Below are 12,539 nucleotides of genomic sequence, written 5' to 3'. Positions count from 1 at the left end.
TACTGAATTTACTGCTTAGAGTCCTAATGGGAAAAATATATCTACCTGGCAACCACCCTCCACTCAAAGTACCACCTGTTTTCTGTCCTTTTAAGAAATGGAACTTTTTTTGATGACTGTCTGTTTTTCCTACTATTGGAACCTGGTCAGAATAACAAAGACTCAGTAGCCTTTCCCAAAAACTCTTTCTTATGGTTTATTGTCTAAAACTCCCTAATCTTAATCTTTTCACATTAAACCTCCAGACAACCTCCTAAGCCTCAAGGAAACAGTGTAAATGGATGGCTCATTTTAAGTAATAAAAGGGAGGATGAGAACATGTTTCTAATACAAGTTTAGAATGCTTTAAATGTACACTACTGCTTAAAACAGAGAGGGAGGAAGCAAATCTTTTGAATGAATTCAATAAAATACATGCAATACCTGAATGTGAAGAGTGTTCCCATGTCCAACATAGATAACAGCTCTGCCTTTGACTTTGGAAAAGAGAGGCGATAGCGGAGAGTTTCAAAAGCAGGTACAATTAGAGCTTTTCTTGTATTGGCTAAGTCAAGTTGGTCAACAGATTTCCTAGAAAAGAACCAGCAAATAAAATCAACCAAATGTTAAATTAGCTTTCTAGAAGGAAGTAGCAATACAACTGAATTATATTATTTTCCACAGAGAATGCTATATTTGGTTACCATTTAAATTTTAAATTTTCATTTACATTCAAAGCCATCTTGTACACATTAATAACTGCATTAACAGGAAGTACAACTGGAAGATACTTTTAGATACAGCTACAAAGAAAATTTCTACTTTCTCTGATAAGAAAAAGCTTCCACACAGATTCTGTTCCGCAGTAAATAATATTCACAAAGTGCTGTTTCAAGTGTGAAAAATGAGTTTCTTTTTTTTCTGTTTGAATTTTTAAAAGCTCATCATTCATATTTTTTATTTCCCCAATCTATATTCAGATGTGTTTGCCTATAAGAATTATCACCCACTCTTTGGCAAATGCTGGCAATGAATTACAAAATTATGGTCTAACCTATCTGGAGTTCTCAAGCAGCAGTGTGAAAATGGAAGATTCACTTTCATGTCTCTTGGGGAATATTTTTCTGAATAAACTTTAAACTTTAGATTTTGCTATTAGCTTTAAATAACTGGTTTCCTCTCAAGTATTTTTCTGTGGCTGTTTTATACATGAGGCAACTCTTTGCATACTTTTCTGAAAATTATTTGAAGTGTCTGTATCACATTCCTTTTTCACTATGTAAAGGTTACTATATTTTGTCAGCTTCCTATTATAAGTTTTGTATACTTTTTCTCTGTTTCCTTTTTCTCTCTCCTTCCATCAATTCTAATTGACCAAGGGAACTGCTTCTAAAAAAAAATTCTTTTCCAATCCACCTCCTCCAGCTGCCAAGATTATTCAGTGTTTGTGACACTCTTAACAATCCCACCCCCAGGTTTAGGTGTTACTTTCTTCTGTTGATTCGGCACAGAACTTGGTGTGACTGACAAGATAGCAAACCAAGAAGGATGAATACTGAAATCATTAAGTGTGCTTAGTCTCAGCCAGCTAATGTGCCTTCATAGTAGTCTCATAGGCAGATCATGATTTCACGTTTTTCAGCTGTCATAACAGACTTTCAGGATTTTACTTTGCTCATTGGAAGTAGAAGTCAAAATAAGATCCCACACACAGTTGGAAGAATGATCCCCTGAATGATCATTAAAAGGAAAAAGCCATAGTTTGCTGGTAGAGCAAATGCATTAATGCAGAAAGTACTTGATTTTATTTAGTTAGAGAAAAAACTTTCACAATGGAATTGTTGTACAAATTGTCAATTCTAGAGACAAGTCTTTCTAAAATTATGACCCAGAAGTCCTGGGGGGGTGTCCCCCAAGAACCTCTCAGGAGTCCCAGAAATCAAAATTATTTCTCAGTTTATGTCAAAAAATAATACAACATTAAAATCCCAACCAATAGTTGTGGGAATGATAGTGACAGCAAACACGTTAATTTTAAATATTGATATATATAATCCATACAAACGAAAGCTCTTTTAGAGTCCTTCATAATTTTTAAAAGTAGAAATGGGTCTTGAGAGAAAAAAAGTTTAAGAAACACTGCTTATAGATGACATTGACTTAGGCAGACCAATGGTGGGGAAGGGTTTTAGAGAAAAAAATCTTTAAACATTGTTATTATAACAATATTGGGCTAGGTGGACCAATAATCTTACTCCATAATGACACAGCTTTCTATATTCCTTATAATATGGCACTTTTGTTCTCTAAGGTAACAGATACTCATAAACCAAATGGAACTGTTACTGCTCCAGTTGGCAGATTGGAATGATGGATAAATGTTACAGTATAGACCTGTGTTTTTCAACCTTGACAACTTTAAGTTGTGTGAATGTCAGCTCCCAGAGTTTCCCTGGAAAACATAACTACTGCCTCACCAAAATGACTAATGACGCTAGTGATTATACCCATTTTTGAAAACAAAAGTTGTATCATAAATGTTAGCTATAAAATGCTCACTTCTGTACTGCTGGAAAAATCTATATTACTCCCCAAAAAAGGGTTAAAAAGATATAGATTTGCATATAATAAATTATATACACAGATATATATATAGGGGGAAAATCTATTTCATTTGAAGGGGAAGCCTTAATTAATTTGTGAGCTGTTTAACTGCTCGTTGTTGATGGTAACTATTTTCTTTGTCTCCTTTACTATGATTTTTTAATTTGAAACTAGATTTGGACTGGCACCCCTTGAAGTCCTAGTGGACGATCACTTAAATATGAGCTAGCAGTGTGTGGTAGCAGCCAAAAAAGCTAATACAATCCTGGGTTGTATAAAAATGGGCATAGAATCAAAATCACATGAAGTATTAGTACCTCTAGTCTTAGTAAGACCATACCTGGAATACTGCATCCAGTTTTGATCACCATATTACAAAGAAGATGTTGACACTTTGGAAAAAGTGCAAATAAGAGCAACTAAGATGATTAAAAGCCTGGAGACTAAAACACGAAGAACGGTTTGGATTTGGGTTTGGCTAATCTAGAGAAAAGAAAGACTAGGGTGACATGAAAGCAATATTCCAGTATTTATTTATTTATTTATTTATTTATTTATTTATTTATTTATTTATTTATTTATTTATTTATTTATTTATTTATTTATTTATTTAATTTTATTTTATTACATTTATATACCGCCCTTTCCCGAAGGAGGTTGCCACAAAGAGGAGGAGGGCAACTTATTTACCAAAGCACCTATAGGCAGGACAAATAACAATGAATGGAGGCAAATCAAGGAGAGAAGCAATCTGGAAGTAAGGAGAAACTTCTTAACAGTGACGACAATTAACCAGTGGAACAGCTTTCCTTCAGAGGTTTTTTGTGCTTTATCACTGGAGGTTTTTAAGAAGAGACTGGGCAGTCACTTGTCTGAAATGGTATAGGGTCTCCTGCTTGAGCAGGGGACTGGACTAGAAGACCTCCAAGGTCCCTTCCAGCTCTATTCTGATTAAATGTAGAATTTCTTTGAAGAAAGAACTGCTCTCTTATGCTGTTTAAAACAGAGGTGTGCCCTATAGGATATTTATCCATACTTACATACATGCCTATCCATCATACCATTAACTTATGGATAAGGATCAGTATACAAAGCACAGAAAATAAGGAAGAAACAAAATATAAGAAAAAGGAAGGGAAATTTTCAGTTTGCATCAACACCATTCCCTCTACTGCCCATATCAGTTTATCCCTGAAAGCCATCTTTGCTTCCACCACGGCCACATGCTGCTCCATAATTGCCTTTTGCTTTTTAAACTATTTGTTTCTCTCTTTTTGAGCATCTCATCAACTCCATGCAACCATAACCGAGTCTTCTCGTTCATCTTAACCTACTCAGCTTTCCTTCATATATATTTGATTTTCACTCTTTCTATATAATCAAACAAGCCCAACATATATTCAATAGCCCATTATATTCAATCTACATTCTTTCACAATTCATTTATTCTTGACCTTAGCTCTTTGTGCTTTACTATACACACACTTAAGTACCCCACTTCCAATGCATTCAAATTACTGTTTTTCTTGACATATCCACGTCTCATTTTTAAATAACAAAGTAGGCAGAAACACATTCTTATAACTAGCTATTTTTGCTTCTCTTGAATATTTATATTTATTCTGTACTGTACAAAGGTCTACATGCTACCCACAACCCTTCTATAAATATCTCCGTGTCTTAAAATATCTCCATTCTTTCCCCCATTTTCAGCAAGCCATCCACTAATTTACACAAATCCATCTACCTGTTTTAGCTTTTCACCATTTATATAACAGCTTACAATAATTCATTCAATTTTCCCTGTTAAATGCAATTATGTTGGTTTTCAATGTATTAATTTTCAGAACCATAATCCTCATTACATCATTTTTCACTTCACCACAACCATTCTTTATACTTTTATACATTAATATATTAAAGAGTCAAATACCAAGCATCATTTTCCTAATCCATTGCTGAACCATTCACTAAGAATTACAGTTAGTCTCATATGTATCAATACCTTAACCTCCACAACAAACCTCTTACTGCAGTCAACAGCCGACTTTTAAGATCATATCTATACAAAATATTCTAAAATCCTATGCACTTTTATCAATCACTATCTCTAAATGTATGTGAATCTTTTCAATTTCTTTAATTAAAAATGGTCAACAATTCATATTGCTAAATTTGACTAAATGTAGACATTTTAAAAGCTGACTCAGTTTTGATTCAGTATTTTAAATTTATTTTTGTTAAGTGCTATAGAAAGCTTTATTCAGAAGTTGTCCTAAGAGGTGTTTAATATGGGCCAAGTTATAAATCTGACTAGAACCTAGAGAACTGTTTATTTATTTCTAATACAATGCCCAAGAAGATTAGTACTAAGTTATAGTTATAGTTATAGTTTATTTGATTTATATACCGCCCTTCTCCTTGGTAGGGACTCAGGGCGGTTCACAGGGCATATATAAAAAAGACAATACAAAAATTAAAAAGGATTAAACCCATGCCCAATTAAAACAGTAATACAAATTTAAAAAACAATTAAAAACCCATAATCCCCCATCAGGCCAGACCAGCTATTTCAAACAGGTGGGTCTTCAGGCCCCGACGGAAAGTTCGGAGGTCTGGTGCCATCCGGAGCTCCACCGGCAGTTGATTCCATAATGCCGGAGCGCCCACAGAGAAGGCCCTCCCCCTGGGGGCCACCAGTCGGCATTCCCTGACTGGCGGCACCCTGAGGAGGCCCTCTCTGTGGGAACGCACAGGGCGGAGGGGAATCGATGCCGGCAGCAGGTGGTCCCTGAGGTATCCCGGACCCATGCCATGTAGGGACTTAAAGATCGTAACCAACACCTTGAACCTCACCCGAAAGACAACTGGTAACCAATGCAGCTCGCGGAGCAAAGGTGTAACATGGGAGCACCGGGAAACTCCCAAGACAACTCTCGCGGCCGCATTCTGTACCAGTTGGAGCCTCCGAGTGGTCTTCAAGGGAAGCCCCATGTAGAGAGCATTACAGTAGTCAAGGCGAGAGGTCACGAGCGCATGAGTGACCGTACACAGGGCATCCCGGTTCAGATAGGGCCGCAACTGGCGCACCAGGCGAACCTGGGCGAAAGCCCCCCTAGTCACGGCCACTATATGATCTTCCAGGGTAAGCCGTGAATCTAGGAGGACTCCCAAGTTGCGAGCCCTATCCACGGGGGGTAAGAGCTCACCCCCCATAGAAAGAGATGGAACATTTTGAATGTCCCGGGATGCCGGAATGCACAGCCACTCAGTCTTGTCAGGGTTGAGTTGAAGTCTGTTCCTCCCCATCCAGACCCGAACCGCCTCCAGGCAACGGGACATCACGGCGAGTACATAAATATCTGCTTTCATTTCCATATCCTCCTCAAGATTATGGATTATTTTTATATGGTAAATGGTAAATGTTCCCCCGCACATGTGTGCTAGTCGTTTCCAACTCTAGGGGCCGGTGCTCATCTCCGTTTCAAAGCCGAAGAGCCAGCGCTTGTCCGAGGACGTCTCCGTGGTCATGTGGCCGGCATGACTAGACGCCAAAGGCGCACGGAACGCTGTTACCTTCCCACCGTAGTGGTCCCTATTTTTCTACTTGCATTTTTACGTGCTTTCGAACTGCTAGGTTGGCAGAAGCTGGGACGAGTAACAGGTGCTCACTCTGTTACGCGGCACTCGGGATTCGATCCGCCAAACTGCCGACCTTCTGATCGACAAGCTCAGCGTCCTAACCCACTGAGCCACCTCAAAAGACTTCCCTCAAAAGTCTTTTTCAATATATTTTTTAAGATTAACAATAAGTACTGATTGATTTTAATTATATATGACTCAATCCAAATTCATGCTTCTCAGAACCACAGAAATTGGACACAAATGTTCTTTTTTGTTTTTGCACTAAACAAATTGCCGTGAAATTCTCTGACCAAAAATGAACACAACTGGAGAAAATTCAGAAGATAAGAAAAAATCCCACCAAAGTGTTGGCAAATGTGAATACATTAAATGAATAAAATATTTATGTAGGTATTTGTTGAAATTTTATTTGTTAGACTTATTTACTGCCCATTTTGTCTCGAAAAAATTGTTTTGGAAGTAACTTTTTTCTTGAAAATATTTGGATTTATCAGAAAATGAAATGGGCATATTAATTTAGTTTTAAATTTTAATAGCATTTTAATATAAGTTTGCAATTTAGTAAGATTGCAAACAATGAACAAAATGACTGAGTCAGAAAAGTATATGGAGTATTTATTCAGGATCATAAAGTGTGCTCAGATAAATCTCATTCTTGGGGAGGTGGAAGATCAACTTTTATAAATAGGAAGCTGGGCCAAACAGTGTGGGAGAGAATGCAGTGGCTGAATTGATATAAAGAAGAGGGGACACTTGAAAATGCAAGCCATGAGACCCAGTACCATTTTGAAACAGTTTGTAGAACTGATGACTCTCCCAAAAAGGTCCAGTAAGAGACATGCTCAGGTGCTCAGTTTGCCTATCCATGCACTGGTAACAAAACAATTATATGAACAAATGAAGCTTCATTTTTCCATGCACAGGATCTAGCTTTTGTGTAAAACCATCCCCCCCGCCCCCGAGATCAAATAGCAGGCAAGATAAACTAAATCAGCAAACTGTAACATAAATGTATGTTTAGCATTATTTGCACTAAAAAACGGAGGGACAATATTTTAAGAATCCATGCTATGATTGTGCCAATACCTCAACATATAATCAAACAGTTTGACAGAATGTAGGCAAAAAAAGGGTAATAGTTTATTTGTTGCATTTGTACACTACCCTTCTCACCTAAGTGACTCTGGACAATTCACAATAAAAAAACCAAAGCTCTTTGATCCTTTAGCCACAAGATGTCCTCATTGCTCTACATACAGGAAGAAGTTAATAAAATCATGAGCCAGAAGACAATGTACGCAGTGAAAAAGACCGAAGCCCATGAAAACCAACATTCACATTTACCACTCATACAATACACACTGATGTCATTCCCTCCCTTCACCTCCAAAGTCAAGTACGGTAATTATTCTGTCTTGACAAGATTTTGTCTTTCAATCATTTATCTAGCTTGTTTGATCACAGTTCTGCTTCCAAGGTATGGGTTAACAGTATGTCAAAGAGATAACAACTTCAATAACATTTTCACAGCCACTCTGTTAAAATCATCCTGGAAGCACAGATATTGGAGATGGGAGTGACCTATAAGTCATCTGGCCCTTTGCCATGCCAAAACAGAATGTGATTGTACATTTATTGAAGCTTTTAACCAGTTCAGTGCTAAGGTGGCTTAGAAATGGAGCTGTTCTCCGCTTCTTTGGGAATACATCTTGTAATACAAGTGTCATTATGCTGCTGGTTCTCTCCAGATGTGCTCAACTTCAGCTCACATTTCTCCAGGTAGCATAGCCATGCCGACTGAGAATTATGGAAGTTGGGAATTCAACACATCTGGAGGGATCACATTAGAAAGCTGTTCTAGTGATAGATATATAATATGTATATGTATTGATATACTGATATATTTATTTTATATCTCTATCTCTATCATTTGTCTGTCTGTCTGTCTGTCTGTCTGTCTGTCTGTCTGTCTGTCTGTCTGTCTGCCTGCCTGCCTGCCTGCCTGCCTGCCTGCCTGCCTGCCTGCCTGCCTGCCTGTCTATCTATCTATCTATCTATCTATCTATCTATCTATCTATCTATCTATCTATCTATCTATCTATCTATCTATCTATCTATCTATCTATCTAGTAAAAAGCCTGTATGCATTTTCCAGATACCTTGTTTTAAAGAGATGATTAGAAAATCAGGATGTCAACATTCCAGATATAGTCATTTACATATTCCTTTAATTTTGAGAAAATTGGCAAAATGTCTACTAGGTTAGAGCATGTTTTGAAAAATAACAATTGCAATAGCACTTAGACTTATATACCACTTCATAGTGCTTTTCAGCCCTCTGTAAGTCTCTGTAAGCCCTCTGTCTCTGTAAGAGACAGCATATTGCCCCCAACAATCTGTGTCCTCACTTTACCAATCTCAGAAGGACGGAAGACTAGGTCAACTTTGAGCCAGCAGCCAGGATGAAACTCCTGGCATTGGGCAGAGTTAGCCTGCAAAACTGCATTCTAACTACTGCACCTCCAATGTTAAGAAAGAAGTGTTTTCAGCATCATGCAGCCATAGTAGCTACCTGCTTCATTAAAGCAGTCCACTTTTTTCAGGTTCCACACATGCCTCAAATACTACTGCTATAAGAGCTACATTAACTTTAATGACCCCCTTCTTATTCATTTATCAAGATTTGCATCTCCTGAGGGTAAGCAATATCTTAGAAGATTCTCAGGTATGATGCTTCTACCTAAAACATCCTGGCAAAAATCTGTGGCCTTAGGCCCACATGCAGGCTTTGGTCTAATTTAGATCTCTGTCCTTGAAAGTTATTGGAATTGAAGAAAAAGAGGGAGGAAAATATAAGATTGGAGAAAGATGCAACAATAGAAAAATTAAAAGGCTGTTGGATAGATAAAGATGGTAGAAATAAGACACTAGGTTCCCCCAGTCTCTGTTCTTCCATTTTTTCCTGAGCCATAATAACTATTATCCCGCAGCCTCTATCACATTAACACCCTCTCCCCCAAAATCTCTGAATTTTACCTTGCACAAAATTGTCTGCCATGCTAAATTGTCTCTTTCTTTGTCTCTTATACTTCTCTAGGCATACATATAAATTTAAAAAAGCCTGTATCTTCTGACTAATTCTTGCCTCCCCAGTCCAAGTTACGTTACTCCTGTATACCTAGCCCGACTGATATAGGTAGCTTCTCTCTATCAACACTGTGCTTAAGGACTGAAAGTTGCACGCGTTACTGTCCCACCTTTTCATTTTAGGAATTTAAGTTGTTCTACACAGCATTTCCTCCTCCTATTTTTCCTGCAGCAATGCGTGAGGTAGGTAGGTCTGGATAGGGTGATTGGTTCAAAGTCCTCCAGGAGTTTCCATGGATGAGGGTGGATTAAACCCTGGATTTAGTCGCTCCCTGGTATTCAGGATGCTGCTTATAAGCGCTATGTGCTTAGAGCTCAAAGCATTGTTAGAGACCCCCCACATCCACTTAATAGTCTGTTTCTGTTGCTCCCCTCTGGGAGGAGGTTTCCATGTATTTCTAGCAGTACTACCCAATTCTGTAATAACTTTGTTCTCTATGCCATCCGTCTGGTAAACTTGCAAGATTCATTTTTCTCGCCATGCACAGGTATACATAACCCGAACTAGGCTGATTTTTCTCTATCGTATATGTGGGTGTATGCATAATTCTGTATTTATTTATGTCATATTTATGTATATCGAAGGTGGTGACCCTTTGAGAGCTGAATACAAGATTTCATTTTAATGTATGCTGATTAGTGTACATTCAAAGTGACAAAGTTATTATTCTATTCCAGAGGTCCCCAACCTTTTAGGCACCAGGGACCAGTTCTGTGGACCGGAGGGGGTGTGGTTTCATGTACTGTCTGCATTCTGCGGATGGGGCTTTGCTTATTTCTGCGGACCGGTTTCTGGCATGTTGCAGACTGGTGCTGGTGCACAGACTGGGGGTTGGGGACCCCAGTTCTATTCTATTCTATGATTCTTCCCACTCCTGGTCTTAATCACTATACCACCCTGGCCACGCTGTTTGTGAGAGGAATGATTCGGGGGGAGGGTTTTACCTGAGGTACTCGTAGAGTCCATACATAGGCAAGAAGTCAATATCAGACAGAAACATGTATGGAGTGCTGATGTGTTTCATAGCCACATTTCGCAGGAGATTCACAGGGTAGAATTGTCCCTCTTTATACACTATGTGATATCCAACATTGTGACGGCTCATGAGGACCTCCGAACCTTGTGCATAGCGCAGAAATTGTTGGGCCTCTGCATCGGAAAGATAGAGTGCCAGACTGATCGGTCCTTCCCAGTGCTTACAAATGGCTTCAAGCATCTGCAGTCTAGGAGGAGAGAAAGAAAGAAAAAATTCAGAAAAAGTCATCTTCATTAGTTTGGTTGTCCTAAGCAAGCCTTTCTGTCTTGGTGTTGATTTTTAAAAGGGCAAAAGGTGTTCAAGTCTATCATTCTCTTGGTGACTGCCTGGAGACTTCCATATATTTTTCTTGGCACTGTATAGGAAGAATTTCTTGCTTCTCTGTTTTTTGATTCCTCACCCTGAAATTCCCAGCTGGTCTCCTATCTAAGGACCAACCAGGATCAACCTTGTTTCATCCAGATGTTATATTGTGCACCTCCTTAGAGATTCACTCAAGAAAACAAGAAGAAATCCTTAGCTAAACATGGCCTGTGTTAAAACACTAGGGAATCAAAGCCTAAGAAAAAAACTATTGTAGTACAACGTCTATTCTCTTTAGAAGGCAAAAAATAATTAATTTTCAAGGTTTTATGTCTCCACTGAGAGCAGGGAAAGGAACAAATGCAGCAGTTTTATGTAATTGTTGCAGAAGAAAACATGTGTTTTTCTAAACAGTGAAAACAGATAAGCCAAGAAGTAGGAAGGGATAAGTAATTACTTCACTGTTCATTTTATTATGTTCACAAGGAATGCAAGGCCAGTGTGGTTAAAAAAAAAGCTTAATAAATTAAAAAGGCAAAAATAGAAGCTCCATCAAACAAATAATAATAGTAATAAAAGTCTAATAGTAAAAACGGTTGTTTTGTGTTCAGGAAAACAAGGCTTTCTGGTTAAATATGGTGAATCACTAATACCTACAGAAGAAAACATTAATGATGAACAGTTTAAATAATTTATTTCCAAAATATGCCATGGGTGTTTTAACAAACACAATACAATCTTGCATTAATTAACAGCACCACACTATAATCCATGTTCTTTCAGGATCTTTTCCCATTCTTAGTAGATTTAATTAAAATACATGATTATGAAGATATAAGTGCTAAAAACCATATGACTTTATGTGAAGCTGTTTTTATTCAGAGATGCAATCGTTTTCCTGTCTCTTTTGCTTATTAATGTCAGGATAGGAAATGTCCATCAAAATCCATTTCATTTCAGACATCCTGTGAAATAAGCAACCTTATACCCAGAATTCATTCATTTTGGGAACAAGGCTTTAGTACAATTGTGGGGAAGTGATCAGAAGCATCTGATTCCTGGTTATATTAACCACTAATGGTGTGTGAGATGTTTTCAATTTAATGTAATTATTTCAAATGTGAATGGTTTGAATTGGAAATTTCCTTCCTTCCTTCCTTCCTTCCTTCCTTCCTTCCTTCCTTCCTTCCTTCCTTCCTTCCTTTCTTTCACTCTAGACAATGTATACATATAAAAGCCACCATAAAAATAAAAACCCATGTAAGCCACATCACCAATGTGATTACCTAGCTACCTGTTCCAAGTACCTGGTAGAACAGCCAGGTTTTCAGAGCATTAAGAAAGGATAACAGGGTTAGGGCCCTTCTGATCTCTTGGGGGATGCTGTTCCCATGAGGTAGGTGTCGTCACAGACAATGCATTATTCTGGGACCAGCAATTGTTTGGTGGAAGGGATCCAGGCATGCCCTCCCTATTCACCCGGGTGAGGTAGGCAGAAACAATGAGTGGTTTACCTTGGTCCTATGCCATGTATAGCTTTATACATGGTAATCAGCACCTAGAATATCTTACTAACTACAGTACAGGTCACAATTGGGCCAAAGGATCTTATCATTTACTGAATCAAGCCAAGGACACTCTATGGTATCAATACATCACAGTTTAGAAGTAATGATTAAATTTAAATAAGGAAACCATTGTTTACAATCAGCTCTATGTGGCCATGCCAAAAAAGCCAGAATGAAAGTAGAACCTGTGCTGAGGTACCATTAAACTATAGGAGTTTTATATTCTTACATCCATCCACTTTAAGAAAAGTTCTTC

General features: G+C 38.1%; 1 protein-coding gene across 3 annotated transcripts in view; it reads right to left on the bottom strand.

Annotated features, from left to right (window-relative positions):
• The window catches only part of LARGE1 (LARGE xylosyl- and glucuronyltransferase 1), a 385,917-nt gene that overhangs the window by 15,893 nt on the left and 357,485 nt on the right, over positions 1 to 12,539 (bottom strand). For all 3 annotated transcript variants that reach the window (XM_081331422.1, XM_081331421.1, XM_081331423.1), the window contains 2 exons: positions 10,321 to 10,599; positions 424 to 570 (listed from right to left, as the gene is read on the bottom strand). In XM_081331422.1, coding sequence (XP_081187548.1) covers positions 424 to 570; positions 10,321 to 10,599 — 426 coding nt within the window. The remainder of the gene's footprint in view (positions 1 to 423; positions 571 to 10,320; positions 10,600 to 12,539) is intronic.

Source organism: Vipera berus, assembly GCF_964194415.1.
Source record: "Vipera berus genome assembly, chromosome: 6".
In the NCBI taxonomy this organism is placed as follows: Eukaryota; Metazoa; Chordata; class Lepidosauria; order Squamata; family Viperidae; genus Vipera; species Vipera berus.
This window is presented reverse-complemented; position numbering and strand designations above follow the sequence as displayed.